Source organism: Boleophthalmus pectinirostris, unplaced genomic scaffold (assembly GCF_026225935.1).
Source record: "Boleophthalmus pectinirostris isolate CB_2022bp ecotype Guang Dong unplaced genomic scaffold, ASM2622593v1 HiC_scaffold_21, whole genome shotgun sequence".
In the NCBI taxonomy this organism is placed as follows: Eukaryota; Metazoa; Chordata; class Actinopteri; order Gobiiformes; family Gobiidae; genus Boleophthalmus; species Boleophthalmus pectinirostris.
Genome location: NW_026571175.1, coordinates 5,006,830 through 5,023,137, shown reverse-complemented (window position 1 = coordinate 5,023,137; position 16,308 = coordinate 5,006,830). Strand labels below are relative to the sequence as shown.

Below are 16,308 nucleotides of genomic sequence, written 5' to 3'. Positions count from 1 at the left end.
ACAAGACCAGGACTAAACCTGGACTAAAGATTATGTTTTATCTCCATCTACTGTACTTTTATGTTTGTACTAGATGAAGGATTAAACCAGGACTACTCCAGGTCTAACCCAGGACTACTCCAGGTCTAACCCAGGACTACTCCAGGTCTAACCCAGGACTACTCCAGGTCTAAACCAGGTCTAAACCAGGACTAAACCAGGATTAAACCAGGATTAAACCAGGATTAAACCAGGACTAAACCAGGACTTAAACCAGAACTAAACCAGGACTAAACCAGGATTAAACCAGGAGAAAACCACGACTAAAATGTTTGATTCTAAGATTATGTTTTATCTTCATCTACTATATTTTTATGTTTGAACTAGATGAAGGATTAAACCAGGACTTTAAAACCAGGACTAAACCAGGACTAAACCAGGACTTGTCTCACAGTAAGACTTCATGTTTTTCAAGGCTTTTCTTGGCACTTTCCTGTTATACACAACATCTTTGAGCTTTGTCTCATTCAAAACACATAAGATTTATAGAAATTGTGAATCGCTATGGCAACAATTCTAATCTCTCCTGATTGTGAAAGCACACACAGGAAACAAAAGTGTCTAGTGTGCGGATTATAAAGGACTAAATAAACACTATTGACTTGGTGCTGCGTTAAATGTATGACTCCAGGTCCCAGCTCTCTCTCTGCTCCATGGTGTGTTCATAAATCCAACAGAGACACACACACACACACACACACACACACACACCCCCCACACACACACACCTGCACACGCCTTCAGTCTACAGCACATAAAGCACATGTATGGGATTTTTATATTACTGATACGGTGGCTCCGAAGGGTCATTTTGTCTCACACACACAGAGACATTTATCCTGGTGTGTGTGTGTAAGTGTGTGTGCGAGTGTGTGTGTGTGTGTGTGTGTGTGTGTGTGTGTGCGTCTGTGTGTGTGTGTCTGTGTGTGTGTGTCTGTGTGTGTGTGTGTGTGTGTGTGTGTGTGTGTGTGTGTGTGTGTGTGTGTGTGTGTGTGTGTGTGTGTGTGTGTGTGTGTGTCTGTGTGTGTGTGTGTCTGTGTGTGTGTGTGTGTGTGTGTGTGTGTCTGTGTGTGTGTGTGTGTGTGTGTGTGTCTGTGTGTGTGTGTGTGTGTGTGTCTGTCTGTGTGTGTGTGTGTCTGTGTGTGTGTCTGTGTGTGTCTGTGTGTGTGTGTGTGTCTGTCTGTGTGTGTGTGTGTGTGTGTGTGTGTGTGTGTGTGTGTGTGTGTGTCTGTGTGTGTGTCTGTGTGTGTGTGTGTGTGTGTGTGTGTCTGTGTGTGTGTGTGTGTGTGTCTGTCTGTGTGTGTGTGTGTGTGTCGTGTGTGTGTGTGTGTGTCTGTGTGTGTGTGTGTGTGTGTGTGTGTGTGTGTGTGTGTCTGTGTGTGTCTGTGTGTGTGTGTGTGTGTGTGTGTGTGTGTGTGTGTGTCTGTGTGTGTGTGTGTGTGTCTGTGTGTGTGTGTGTGTGTCTGTGTGTGTGTGTGTCTGTGTGTGTGTGTGTGTGTGTGTGTGTGTGTCTGTGTGTGTGTGTGTGTGTGTGTGTGTGTGTGTGTGTCTGTGTGTGTGTGTGTGTGTGTGTGTGTGTGTGTGTGTGTGTGTGTGTGTGTGTGTGTGTTTATAATCTATGACATCAGTGGATCATTATTTTTATATGAAATAAATCAGTCAAATCCTTCATGTCCAGTGCATGTACGTTTGTCTCTCTTTTATAAAAACAAAATCAATATTATTGCAGTGTATTTCATCAGGTCTGAACAACACATTTGAGGTCATGAATATTTATTTACACTTTATTTACACTTATTTACACTTATTTACACTTATTTACATGGTACATGGGGTTGAATACCATGCACATTTAGACCAGGCTCAACCAGGGATGGAGGCTCAGCTGGTCCAAAGGGATCCTCTGGTTTGGGTCCAGTGCCAGACAGGCCCGCAAGAAGTCACTGCACTCTGCAAAAACAAACACACAAGACAAGTTTTACAGTGTACACTTCATAGTTGCTCTTCCCACTGTGAGTTCTTAAGTTCTTAAGTGACAAAACTTCTATGGTCCGTTCTGTAGATACTGTCATTGGTGCAGTGTTTAAGGGTGAACTGTGTCATCTATCTTCTCAAATGAAGCTCTGACATCTTGAATGTTTTATCTAATGACATGAAGACTAAATCATATCTAAATAATGTGTGTGTTTCTCTGCTCGTACCTTGGGACACACCACTCAGACTCAAGAAGGAAATGTATGGAAAACCCTTCATGAAATCTCTTGTGGTGAAACCTTTGTCACTCTTAGAGCGCAGCAGTTCGTGAAGTAGCGCCCCCGTCTGCCACACTGAGGTAGGAGCAGCGCGGTATCCTTCAGTCCCATAGGCCTCAGGAGGTGCATACTCTGGTGTTCCTGAAAACCACAAAGAAACACATAGAAATAATCGTGCATCTTTAGTGATCTTGTACTTTAACTACTACTGCTGCTATTACTACTACGTTGGTTAGGAATATTACCTTTGAAACTGTAGAAGGGCTCTGATTGGACGCCGCAGCCACAGCCAAAGTCTATGACCCTGATCCTTGGGCCAGACTCTGTCTCCTGAACCAGGAGATTGTTCATATTAATGTCTCTATGAAAAATCTGTTTTGAGTCAAGGTCCAGCAGCGCGTTCACCACCTGACGGATCAGCTCCTGCCGGACAATAACAAGAACGTGGATTAGAAAAGTAACTGAAATGTATTACAAATGGCATTAATTATATATGAGATTAAAGAAGAGATGCTGTTTTCTGCTACATAGGCTTATTTACTACTAATTTATGACACCCATGCATTTTTTTATTATTATTATTATTATTATGAACATTTTAAATCACAATATTGATCTTAAACTAGTTGTTCTAAAGTCTACAGTTCTAAAGCTTTGTTTGTAAAATGTGCTAAGTTGAATTTGGATTTGGATAAAATTTATTCAAATTCAAACAACAACTGCAAAGGACCAGAAACTCACACACCACAGTTTGAGAAACACTGACTTAGATGATTAAACTTCCAAACAATGAAAGAGAGAAGACTGAAAGAGTTTAAAATCGATTCTATTTTGTCTTCCAAATAAAACAGTTACTCTAAAAAATCAATATGTATACTGGGTTATCTGGTTCTTCTAGTTATCTTGTTTTTACTGGCCATGCAAATGTTACCACTGATTGAGCAGATAGAATTATATCAAATATTTAAGCGTATGTATATTTTTTCATGCAAGTTTTTTTTTTTGTTTTTTTTTTTTTTGCATACCTTTGCGTGAGCTTCTGTCAGGGGGCCTTTCTCCTGACAGTAGTCAAACAGGTCTTGGGATGGAGTGGGTCTCTCCATCACCAGAACCACCTCCTGACCTTCATCCTGGAGGTACCAGTCGAGCAGAGTCACCGAGGGGTTCAGTCCGACCGAGTGCCGATCCGGAGCAGCTTTGTTCATCAGGACGGCCTCAGAGGGGACGCTCAACACCTCATTTTCAATGCTCTAAAAGTGGAAAATGTCAACAAAACAGATTATTCCACAATCAGAGGCAAATGCAGTGTCAGATATTCCTGGGGTGGAACTAGTGACTTTTGTTCAATCTGATACAGTCAAACTATGGCAAGTATCACAATATTGATCTGATTCCTATGAGTTATGATCCTTCTCTTATGAGTTTTAAATGCACTAACTGAAATATAAACAGTTTCTTTCAAAGTTTTACCAAACATAAATAAAAAATAAACTGTGATTTTTGATACCTCCATTAGTTGGGAGGGAATTTGTGAAATATCATGAGGATTGTGCACTTCTGGAAAAGTTTTGGATTTTTAGCAGGGTGTTAGTTATGGACCTAAGGTTTTTAAAAATCCATGGATACAAGTTGGAGTCACCCCCTAGTGGCCGATATGCATAAAATCCAAAATGGCCCCCGGCCAGGCCTCTAAACCCATATGTGAAATGAAATCAAGTCAAATAAGGTGCAGAAATTGTTTCATGGTTCTATAAAATGCTCCAGAATGTGTTCGACCAAATGTTGAAGCGTCTACTGCAAAATGTAACAGTCCTGGGTCACCAAATTCCGCCGGGGTGCCTCTCCCTTGCTTAACCGGGGAGGGGGCTTTAGAGTGGGTGTACGTGTTCGGGAGGTGCACCAGGTCTTGTATAGAGGAACTGGATTGCTTGTATCAAACAGTAGGAAGTAGAAAGTAGAAAAAATACATTCTACTACAAAGTAAGACTAAAGGAAGCAGAGATATAACCTTTTCTTGTTTGGACAGGGGCTATTTTGGATTTTATGCACACCGGCCACTAGGACGGCATCACAGCTTGTACCTAACACTCTGCCAAAAATCTAAAACTTTTCCAGAAGTGCACGATTTTGATGAATTCCCTCCAGGCTACATCATATTCCTATTTGGTATCAGTCCATTCATCACTAATAGAAAAGAGCTGTGAGAGGTGATAGTAGCGCACAGACTTTTTAGTGGATACTGATGTCCATTATTTGTCTGGTTATTTGATGATACCGATACAACGATTTTAAAATCCATAAAATGTTCCAAAACTACAAAACAACAAAAATGTCACTTACCACCAGAGAAAATTCCACGTTGTCCCTCTTCATGTGTTTAATGGCCACCTGAAAATCAGACATTAGAACATGATTCTATAATGGAGTCAAGTGAAAATGTGAAATTATAGGGACATTCATAGATGTTATAGATTCTATTCTGAATTGAACGGTCTCCAGGAAGAAACTCCATCTCTATGGAGACTGACCCTCTACATGAAAAATCACTTGAAGTCATTTGAACTTAGATTAACTGTGCATTTGAAGTTTTGTAAATGATAAAAAGTGTATTTATCTTACCGACTGTTGGTCTGAGATCCGGACGCCGGCAAACACCGACCCAAATCCTCCCTCTCCGAGCTGCTCATGCTCCTCGTATGTCAGCGCAAAGTCACTCACTGAGTTCATTTTACAAAAAAAAAAAAAAAAAAAAAAAAAAATAATATATATATATTATTAGTATGATCATCCAATATGACATTACAACACCCATTCACACATAGACAAGGGAGCAAAGTGTCTTGCCCAAGAGCACATTAACAGTATTAGTTAGGTTTAGTTGTAGCTATGATGTATATGTTTCAGTCCTGGTTTGGTCCTAGATTAGTATTTTGGTCCTGTTGTAGTCCTGGTCTAGTCCTGGTTTAGTGTATACATCTAAAGATACAATAGTTCTCTGTGGATTCTGCCTGTACCTTTGGCGGATTCGTCAGGACGAGGTTTTTTGGGCTCAGGTTTGAACCCCTCGTCGGTGGCTTTCCGTTTTTTCGTAGTTTTGCTCACGCTCAGTTCACAATCCAAGCTGTGAGCGATGGAAGGAGTGCAGTCTGAAAATACAAGTATTACTTCTGTTACAATGACAAAATGCAACAAGTGGATTTGACTTGATCCAAATACAACGACTGCCTTGGTTTAGTCTTGGTTTAGTCCTGGTTTAGTCTTGGTTTAGTCCTGGTTTAGTCCTGGTTTAGTCCTGGTTTAGTCTTGGTTTAGTCTTGGTCTAGTCTGGTTTAGTCCTGGTTTAGTCCTGGGTCTTGGTTTAGTCTTTGGTTTAGTAGTCTTGGTTTAGTCTTGGTTTAGTCTTGGTTTTGTCTTGGTTTAGTCCTGGTTTAGTCCTGGTTTAGGTTTAGTCTGGTTTAGTCCTGGTTTAGTCTGGTTTAGTCTTGGTTTAGTCCTGGTTTAGTCTTGGTTTAGTCTTGGTTTAGTCCTTGGTTTAGTCCTGGTTTAGTCTTGGTTTAGTCGTTTAGTCCTGGTTTAGTCTGGTTTAGTCCTGGTTTAGTCCTGGTTTAGTCTTGGTTTAGTCTTGGTTTAGTCCTTGGTTTAGTCTTGGTTTAGTCTTGGTTTAGTCTTGGTTTAGTCCTGGTTTAGTCCTGGTTTAGTCTTGGTTTAGTCTTGGTTTAGTCCTTGGTTTAGTCTTGGTTTAGTCCTGGTTTAGTCTTGGTTTAGTCTTGGTTTAGTCTTGGTTTAGTCTGGTTTAGTCTTGGTTTAGTCTGGTTTAGTCTTGGTTTAGTCTTGGTTTAGTCCTGGTTTAGTCCTGGTTTAGTCTGGTTTAGTCTTGGTTTAGTCTTGGTTTAGTCTTGGTTTAGTCCTGGTTTAGTCTTGGTTTAGTCTGGTTTAGTCTTGGTTTAGTCTTGGTTTAGTCCTGGTTTAGTCTTGGTTTAGTCTTGGTTTAGTCTTGGTTTAGTCCTTGGTTTAGTCTTGGTTTAGTCTTGGTTTAGTCCTTGGTTTAGTCTGGTTTAGTCTTGGTTTAGTCTCCTGGTTTAGTCCTGGTTTAGTCTGGTTTAGTCTTGGTTTAGTCTTGGTTTAGGTTTAGTCTGGTTTAGTCTGGTTTAGTCCTGGTTTAAGTCTTGGTTTAGTCTGGTTTAGTTCTGGTTAGTCTGGTTATTAGTCTTGGTTTAGTCTTGGTTTAGTCTTGGTTTAGTCCTGGTTTAGTCCTGGTTTAGTCCTGGTTTAGTCCTGGTTTAGTCTTGGTTTAGTCTGGTTTAGTCCTGGTTTATTTGACTCTCGTACCTTCTTCTTGGAGCTTCGTCCTCTTAGTTCTGTCCAGTGTTTCTCCTCCGAGTGTTGATTTTTTGGAGCAGGACGTTTTGGACTCAAAGTCAGATTTGACTGAGTCACTGGATTTTCTTTTCCTGGTTTGGAAAAGGCTCAGTCCAGTTGTAAAGACGAGCCTGGAGCCTGTGAACACATCATGTCATTGTTATTACTTGGTTACTACATGTTTATGTGTAAGGATCAAAATGGACACTCATGGAAGCACACTTCAAACCACAGATGGGTCGTTACATTTACAATGACTTGAGGAACTTCTTGACAAAACTCTACATCTCAGAGTAGTTTTCAGACTTTTTACTGTTACTTGTGTACTTTCTGGATCAGTACTTTCTACTTGTACTTTAGTAACAACATTTAAAGAGACAATACTCTTATAACTTTAAATACATTACAACTACATGACCCTTGATCCCTTCAGGTTGGGACTGCTTTAAATTCTTAAAAATTTCTTTCACAAACCTTGCACGATCGCTTGGCTGACGTCAAAAATGTACCGCGTCCACGGTGCCATTGTTTTGAAATCACAAAAAGGCAATGAAGTCGACAAAAGTGCGTGAGTTGCTGAGATCCGTGTGTCTCCTGTGCTGTCTGAGAAGTTGTGACCTGTTGGAGCTGAACTTACACAGAAAGTGGCAGAACAGCAGTGATGTCATTTAGAATGTTGCCGCTGGCGACGGCCAATAGGAGCCCACGGAATTTTAATGATTATGTGATCTGTATATTTGTTTTGATTTAAATGACACATTAATGCGCATCACTATCGCAGTTATTAGCCATATCTCTTTAATAGCAGTACTCAGGATACTGTGTGTACATGTGCTCTGAGAAACCCAGACGCTCATATCACTGTGTACATGATCAAATGGAGTGTCCCGCTTTCTTGACATAATCTTACAAATGTGCAAGCACAAAAGTTCATTTAATTTAATTTAATAAACCAGGAAAAACACAAACAACCATGATCCTTTAGCACATGAATTTTCTCCTCTCCATGGATTCTACCTGGACGACTGAGGGATTTTTCACACATCTTTAGCACAGGACACAACTCAGTGGAATATGAGTGTTCTTTGTGTGACAGAGGATGTGCTGATGATGGTGAGTCTGTTCTGTGTGTGTATCGTGGAGGAGATGGTTCATGTTTGAACTTTTCAGACGTGTGCAGGTCATACGAGTGCAGATTGTTCGTGTGCAGGTTTATTCATTTCACTGATTTATGGTCACTTTATTTATCTTGGTCACTTTATTTATGTCACTAATGTTGTGATGAAAAGACTGAAACATGTTTGTCTTTTGGACTCGTGCACTCAACTTTATGTTGCAGTAACCGGGATACTGCGTATACATCCAAAATGAATGAATGTTTATGAATGAATGAACGAATGTTTATTTGGACAGTAATACATAGAACATAAATAAAAAACATAAATACATAGATAGAACACAAAAAGTAAATATTCCTATTCTATAATAACAGGCAAAAATAAATGTCACACAGTTTTACTTGTGTCTGAAAAAGCAGTGGGAGGAAGTAAATATTTATTTAACCCAACCCCTTTTTTCTACCATCTCAAATGAACAAAGAACACATATACACTTCTCATTTCCTGTACAATATAAACAATAATTGCACAGTACCTGCATTGCAGTACAAATCTAACAGCAACAACAAATATATGTATATTATGTACACAGATATAGTACACATCATATACACAGATATAATATATACATACCTACATACACATTATATACACATATACATACCCATGCATATATATCTATATATATACACACATATACACATACATACATATATACACATACATATGCAAAACATATACACAGGTATATGACCTACACAGGTCTCCAGGAAGAACAGTTGATAGTCAAGGTCAGTTAAATACAATCAATCAATGAACCTGCCCAGGGACGACAGGTGGAAATGAGCACTGATGCTACAACCTGATGTACAAACATCTCTCCTGTTAAGGCTAAAATTGTGCACTGTCCCTGTCTCAAATAAATAAAATAAAAAAAAATAAATAAATAAATAAATAAAACACGACACAATATCCCGGTTATTATTGGAATATACCAGCTACAGTATCTGTTTTTTAATAACTGGGATACTGTCTTATCCGGGATACTGAAACAGGGATACTGTGTGTACATGCACCATGACCAAACCAGGACACTCAAAAAAGTCGATTCTAACCAGGACACTGATGTGTGTAAACTCACTCACTGAGTTCTGCAGAGTTTAAACATGAAGCTCATCAACTTATGACCTGGTCCCTGAAGAGTTGACCAGGTTTTGTATTCACCCTGTGTGTGTGTGTGTGTGTGTGTGTGTGTGTGTGTGTGTGTGTCTGTGTATGTGTGTGTGTGTTTGTGTTTGTGTGTGTGTTTGTGTTTGTGTGTGTGTTTGTGTTTGTGTGTGTTTGTGTGTGTGTGTGTGTGTCTGTGTGTGTGTCTGTGTGTGTGTGTGTCTGTGTGTGTGTGTGTCTGTGTGTGTGTCTGTGTGTGTGTGTGTCTGTGTGTGTGTCTGTGTGTGTGTGTGTGTGTGTGTGTCTGTGTGTGTGTCTGTGTGTGTGTGTGTGTGTGTGTGTCTGTGTGTGTGTGTGTGTGTGTGTGTGTGTGTGTGTCTGTGTGTGTGTGTGTCTGTGTGTGTGTGTGTCGTGTGTGTGTGTGTGTGTCTGTGTGTGTCTGTGTGTGTGTGTGTGTGTGTGTCTGTGTGTGTGTGTGTGTGTGTGTGTGTGTGTGTGTGTGTGTGTGTGTGTGTCTGTGTGTGTGTGTGTGTGTGTCTGTGTGTGTGTGTGTGTGTGTGTCTGTGTGTGTGTGTCTGTGTGTGTGTGTGTCTGTGTGTGTGTGTGTCTGTGTGTGTGTGTGTGTCGTGTGTGTGTGTGTGTCTGTGTGTGTGTGTGTGTGTGTGTGTGTGTGTGTGTGTGTGTGTGTGTGTGTGTGTCTGTGTGTGTGTGTGTCGTGTGTGTGTCTGTGTGTGTGTGTGTGTGTCTGTGTGTGTGTGTGTGTGTGTGTCTGTGTGTGTGTGTGTGTGTGTGTGTGTCTGTGTGTGTGTGTGTGTCTGTGTGTGTGTGTGTGTGTGTGTGTGTGTGTGTGTGTGTCTGTGTGTGGTTTGGGGATAATGTGCTGGAAATAGAGGTGTGTATTTAAGATTATGTGTAGAATGGAAGGACTAAACCAGGACTAGACCAGGAATAAACCAGGTCTAAACCAGGACTAAACTAGGTCTAAACCAGGACTAGACCAGGTATAAACCATCACTGAACCAGGGATAGGCCAGGACTAGATCAGGACAAAAACATGGCTAAACCAGGACTAAACCAGAACTACACCAGAACTACACCAAGATTAAACCAGGACTATAACAGGACTGAATCAGGTCTAAACCAGGACTGAACCAGGACTAAACTAGGACTGAACAAGGATTAAAATGTCTGAATCTAAGATTATGTTTATAGTAGATTAATAAAGACTAAACCAAGACTAAACCAGGACTAGATCAGGACTAAACCAGAACTAAATCGAGACTAAACCAGGACTAGATGAGAACTAGATGAGGACTACACCAGGATTTAATCAGGACTGAACCAGGCCTAGACCAGGACTAGACCAGGACTCAGCTAGGCCTAGGCCATGACTAAACCCGGGCTAGATCAGGACTAAACAAAAACTAAAGGAAGGACTAAACTAGGACTAAACCGGGACTAAATACTAAATAAGTACTTAATCAAGACTAAACAGGGACTAAACCAGGACCAGACCAGGAATAATCCAAGTCTAAACCAGGACTAAATTAGGGCTAGACCAGGACTGGACTAGAGATGTTCTTCAGACATGACTGACAGCTGTTCTCATTACAGTCGGTCTGTTCTTAGTCCATCTTTTAAACATGACACGGTGAGAAAAACCTGGCATTAGTCAAAGAAAAAGTTTGATTTCTGTTTTGATTTTTGCGTGACCTTGCGTGGCCTCTGTGCACCGAGCGTTTAGCCTGGATGAGCTCACATTGACTGTGTGTCTGTGTGGAAAAGCACTGGTCTGGTTCAGAGCAGAGAGACTCCAGTAAAAGGATTGGTCTGATTGATTTGTACTTCATGATTCCTGCTGTTTTTTCTTCTGTCTGAGAGTAAACATGAGGCTAAAGATGAGCTCAGGAACTCTGGGAAATGTGTACACAGCTCCAAATGAACTGCTACTACTACTACTACTACTACTACTACTACTACTATGACTACCACTACTTCAATTACTACCAGTACCACTAACACTACTAATGCTAATACTACAATTGTGCTGCATCTGCTACAGGTAGGCTGCTGTTCTGTCTACTACTACTACTACTACTACTACTACTACTGCTACTAGGCCCATTGACAGAAACTACTACTACTAGTACTACTAGGCTTGTTGACAGAAACTATTACTACTCCTGCTGCTACCACTAATACTCGGCCCACTGACAGAAAATACCACTACTGCTGCTACTACTACTAGTACTAGTACTATTACTACTACTAGGCCCATTGACAAAAACCTCTACTACTACAACTGCTACTACTACTACTACTACGACTACTAGGCTGGTTGACAGAAACTACTAATACTCCTACTAGGCCTGCTGACAGAAATTACTACTATTACTAGTACTACTACTACTAGGTCCACTGATAGAACTACTACTACTACTACTACTACTACTACTACAACTACTACTACTACTAATACTAGGTCTGCTGACATAAATTACTTCTTCTACTACACCTTCTAGGCACATTGACAGAAACTACTACTACTACTACTACTACTACTACTACTACTACTACTACTACTACTACTACTACTACAACAGTACTGCTAAACCAGGAGAATACAGGACCAAACCAGGACAAGTAAGTCGACAAACTTTTCCTGAGCCCCCAGGTAAAATCTGCTGACAAGTCTGATGACATTACGTCATTTTGTTGCAACATACATTGACTACTATTAAAAGTACTATTAAAAGTATGATTAAAAGTACTATTGAAACGAGACAGTAGCTGAAAAAGCATTGCGAGTGACTGCAGAGAGTGACATAGTAAAAGGGTCTTGAGTTTCAAACCAGCGCCCTGTGATGCACACGCTGCACTCTGTCTCCCACCCCACATAATGAAGTGTGCCTCTGCTCACACAATACAGTCCAACTGTGCCAGCTGGGAAGATGGGCACAATCCCCAGAGCACCAGTCCAGTGTGTGAGCAGCTGTGCCCACTCAGCACAGGGCACAGGGACCACACCTTCACCCAAACACAGAAGAGTACACACAACAGAGCCTGGCATTTTTTAACCTTACACAGTGAATAAAGAGGCTTCAGAGAGTGTGTGTTTACTTTTATTTATTCTATTTAAAGGTCGTACAGAGGATTTTTTAAGGGAAGTGAAATACAGCGACAGTCCACCACCTTCCTCCTCCACAGCTCCCTCAGTAGAAACACCTCCTCCTGCTTCTTTACTCTAGAAATCACGTTTGTTTACAGCCAGTGCGCATTCAGAATTACTGTTGAAGTGACCTGTCTAGAAATATTTTAGCGACCGACGCGTCAGTTTTTAGACCCTTCGTCTGCTGCAGTCGCACCATCACTGGAAGGAATCTCCAAGAATCACCTCAGTTTGTCTTCGCTCCTCTTCCCCTTCTCTTCTTCTTTTAATGACCTCAAAAACTGACTTTCTTTTGCGGCGAACTGGTGGTGGATTCTCGTCCGCCATCGCAACAAACTTTGTGTGAATTGCGAGGAAGCTACAGTTTGAAAAAGCCTCTAAGATCCGCTGCATAAACGACGTAATCCCCGCACATCAGCGAGTCAGTTACACTAGAAACATAGGGAGTTTGCTTGACAACCTAACAGCCAATAGAAAGTGAGGTAGCCTTGTTATCTATTGGCTGATGTTTATCTGGCCTCACTACGTCCACAGTTGATAGATTTGTATTCTTTTTTTTTTTTTTTTGGTCATCATAATGGTAATGTAATGGTGTTTTAATCTTTCACTGACAATTTGAAACTAAAAAAAATTCTCCATACAACCTTTAAGAGACACACACAAGAGACTCACCTATGATCACATCTATGACCACGCTGTTCACTGTGACCCTAAATAACATCTGTTTTCATTTATCTTTGGTCAGTTTATCTCTGTATCTTAATCTGTACTCTCAGTATGTCCATCAACTTGCTCAAAGACTACAGGTGTAAAAGAAAATTCCTGTTGTAAGCCGCACCAGCATCTTTACTTCTTGTCTCTGTACAAATAAAAATCATACCATACCATGTCCGGGTACACAGTGGGCGTTTCTACATGACAAAAAGATAATTATCAGAACAAAATATTCACTTAACTCGTCATTTCTCACCTGAAACACAAGAGACACATCTATAACCACGTTGTTCACATCCAGGCACATTTGTGTTCTTGTGCACATTAAATATAAAAAAAATGACTTGCAAATTGTTACTTACATATAACGTGTAAAAGCAGAGACGTAATCCATGCATCTGAAATCGGCACTCCATGAGTTTTGACCATATGTTATGTTCTACATTTATATCAGGATTTTTTGTGCTTATGTGTCTCTTTTCTACCTTACAGTTCTCAGCATCAATATGTATAAATGTGTAAATCCGTGTGTGGACGTGCATACTGCATACTGCATATTGCATATTGGCGCTGTTGAAAGTACTGTGCTTGGAAAGCCTTTGTAATGTTGTTGTAGCAGTGAAAGTCTATATATGTGTGAATGTAAGACCAGGATGGGTGGGGGGGTTGTGTGCTTGGGGGGGTAGTTTAAGTTTTAAGGGTGGGGCTGAAGTATATATGGTGTATATACAAAAATACATTACATTTTTACAGAAATCTTTTTTAATTGATGAACTCTTTCATTTACAAAATAAAATTAAAATATGATAATATTATGAACAACCTGAAACTTTAAGAAAAATGCAATTTTAACACAATGTTTTTACATGAACTTGTATGTAAATAGGAATAAATCCAACAAGTCAAAACGATCGTCCTTTAAGAGCGTTTGGAAAGAGACAAGTCTTCATTTGTGCTGCTCTGGTGGGAGGGGCCACGTACAGACACTGGAGACGCTGCTATGCTAAGCACCGCAGAAAATTACCAATATTTTAATAGAAAATATGATTAAAATATTTCAGTAGAAATTCAGCCAAGGGCCAGATTACAGGTCTTGGAGGGTCAGATCTGGCCCCAGGGCCGCATGTTTGACACCCCTTGTGTAAATAACTAGATATGGGGGGAAAAATAAATAAAATATATCTTATATAAAATCTTATAAAAAATCTTACAATCTTTTATACAATCTTATATAAAATCTTAATGTCTTATATAAAATCTTATATAAAAATATCAAAAATATGAGGTGGGTGGTGTTTTCTAATCTATTATCTACGGAAGCCGTGAGGGGTCAGTACAAATGCAAACGCCGCAACAAATACAAATGCGACAACACAACAAAAAGCCACAACACACCAAAAAAAGCCACAACAGACCAAAAAAGCCACAACAGAAATGACTGCTGGACTCTGTTTTAATGCAACGCCGCAACAAATACAAATGCCACAACACAAACGCAAATGCCACAACACAAACGCAAAAGCCACAACACAAACGCAAAAAGCCACAACACGTTAAAAAGCCACAACACCAAAAAGCCACAATGGAAGTGACAGCTGGACTCTATTTTCCGACTGACCGATCAAGCGGCAAGTGAAGAAGAACTACAACGTGAAACGAATAATGATAAAACAATAAATTACTTTTACTTACGTTTCCAACTTCTCCGTTCCTTTACTTTTCAATAGTGAAAGCCTTCGCCTTTCACTATTTTTCATTTCCGTTGTGAAGAGAAACAGTTTGAACAGAGGTTTGCAGTCACACACATCTGATTCCCTTTTGCATTTATGGAGTTCGCAAACAAATTTCTCGAGCCGTTTTCTGCTGTTAGGATCCAACAACCACACAAATATGATGTCCGAATCCCAAAACTAAAATATGACAATATCAGAACCAGAAACAAAAGTGATATGGGATAAAAGACTAGAAAAGATCAGTTTTGTCAATAGACACATCCCACTGGAAAAACAAACATGGTGGTTTGATGCTCACTTTTTCGGAAAATCCTTCCCAGTATGTATTGCGCAATGACTGAAAGTCCGAGATTCTTGATGCATCTATAATCCTGCATTATTAGTGATGTCAACAAGTGGTAGTTTTCAAGTTAAATAGCGAAATAAGGGCCTTTTATGACTAATTAAGACTCATTTCCTTCCATTTCAATGCTGAAAATGTTGCCAAATCCACTTTTTCTTGCTTAAAAGTTTCACCTCTCACTCTGAGCATCGAGTATTAACTAAAAGTCCAGATTTTCCCCATGAGAAATTCTCCAAACTAAATAGTGTTGACCTTAAAGCGCTGTGATGTGTTCAAAGTGCTTGTTATCAGGTGTCAGGTGTGATCCGTGTCAGAAAGTCAACAGTGAGGGGAGGATCGATGCAGGAGCAGAGGTAAAGGCCGCGTGCAGATTAGAGAAAAGGATTCGCGTTAGGAGCTAGGAAAGGAAGCGAAGAGACGAGGGCCGAGGCATCACGAGGGAGCGGGGAGACATGAAAGAGGAGACGAGAGGATTTGGGCGAACCTGAGTCAAATTAGGTTCAAGTGAAGTTCAGAGGAGTCGTTTTCATGTGTAATACTGGCGAGGATTTTACAAAGTGCAGGAAATAATAAAAGGTTGACTCTTTAACTTTTCTGGTGGAAGTTCTGCCACCGGTTTCGATAGACTGTATAAAAAAGTGGACGCCCGTTTTTCCCCAGACAATGTCCGTATTTTGTGTCCTGTCCTGGGTGTCCATTGTTTTTTTTTTTTTTTAAAGTGATGCAAATGTCCGGGCTTTCATTACCGTTCATTGGGGGCATTAAACTGAGCGTCTCTTGTACCTCTCAGACGGACTCAGAAGGAGCGAGACACAAACAGTCGGTCAGTCTGTAACATGCCGAAGCACAAATGCACATTTAACAATGACTTGATGACAATGACTTGCACAGGAAATTCTCAGTTTCCCATCCCGGTCCGGACAAGTGGGAGGCCATGTGCACAGGTGGACCAGGACTAAAACAGCTCTAAACCAGCTCTAAACCAGGTCAAAACCAGGTCAAAACCAGCTCTAAACCAGGTCAAAACCAGCTCTAAACCAGGTCAAAACCAGCTCTAAACCAGGTCAAAACCAGCTCTAAACCAGGTCAAAACCGGACTCAGTCCCGGTCTCAGTCCTAAAATGGGACAAAAAAATCAGGACTAAACCAGGACTGAAGCAGCAGTATCGGGACTGGCCCGGACGTGCGCCCCCGTAGACTCTTGGGTGATCATCAAACTGGGAAAAGACTGGGACCAGACCAGGGGCCTCATTTATAAAGTTTGCTTAAAGGTTGTATAGAGGATTTTCCAAGGAACGAGAAATCCAGCGACTGTTTGTCCTTTTTCAAATGTTGCGCATGCGTGAAACCACCCCCCCTCCCCTACAGCTCCTACGTAGAAACGCCTCCTCCCCTCCTCCTCCTTACGCCAGAA

At 40.7% G+C, this 16,308-nt stretch overlaps 1 protein-coding gene across 1 annotated transcript; it reads right to left on the bottom strand.

Moving 5' to 3' along the window:
- Positions 1-1,891: 1,891 nt before the first annotated feature.
- On the bottom strand, positions 1,892-7,176 carry LOC129410141 (serine/threonine-protein kinase pim-2-like). Its single transcript, XM_055157593.1, has 9 exons — positions 7,125-7,176; positions 6,621-6,788; positions 5,306-5,437; positions 4,911-5,008; positions 4,632-4,679; positions 3,317-3,541; positions 2,537-2,714; positions 2,241-2,432; positions 1,892-1,989 (listed from the first exon to the last, which is right to left on the bottom strand). The coding sequence occupies exons 1-9, from the start codon at positions 7,174-7,176 to the stop codon at positions 1,892-1,894; spliced, it is 1,191 nt and encodes a 396-aa protein (XP_055013568.1).
- Positions 7,177-16,308: the final 9,132 nt, after the last annotated feature.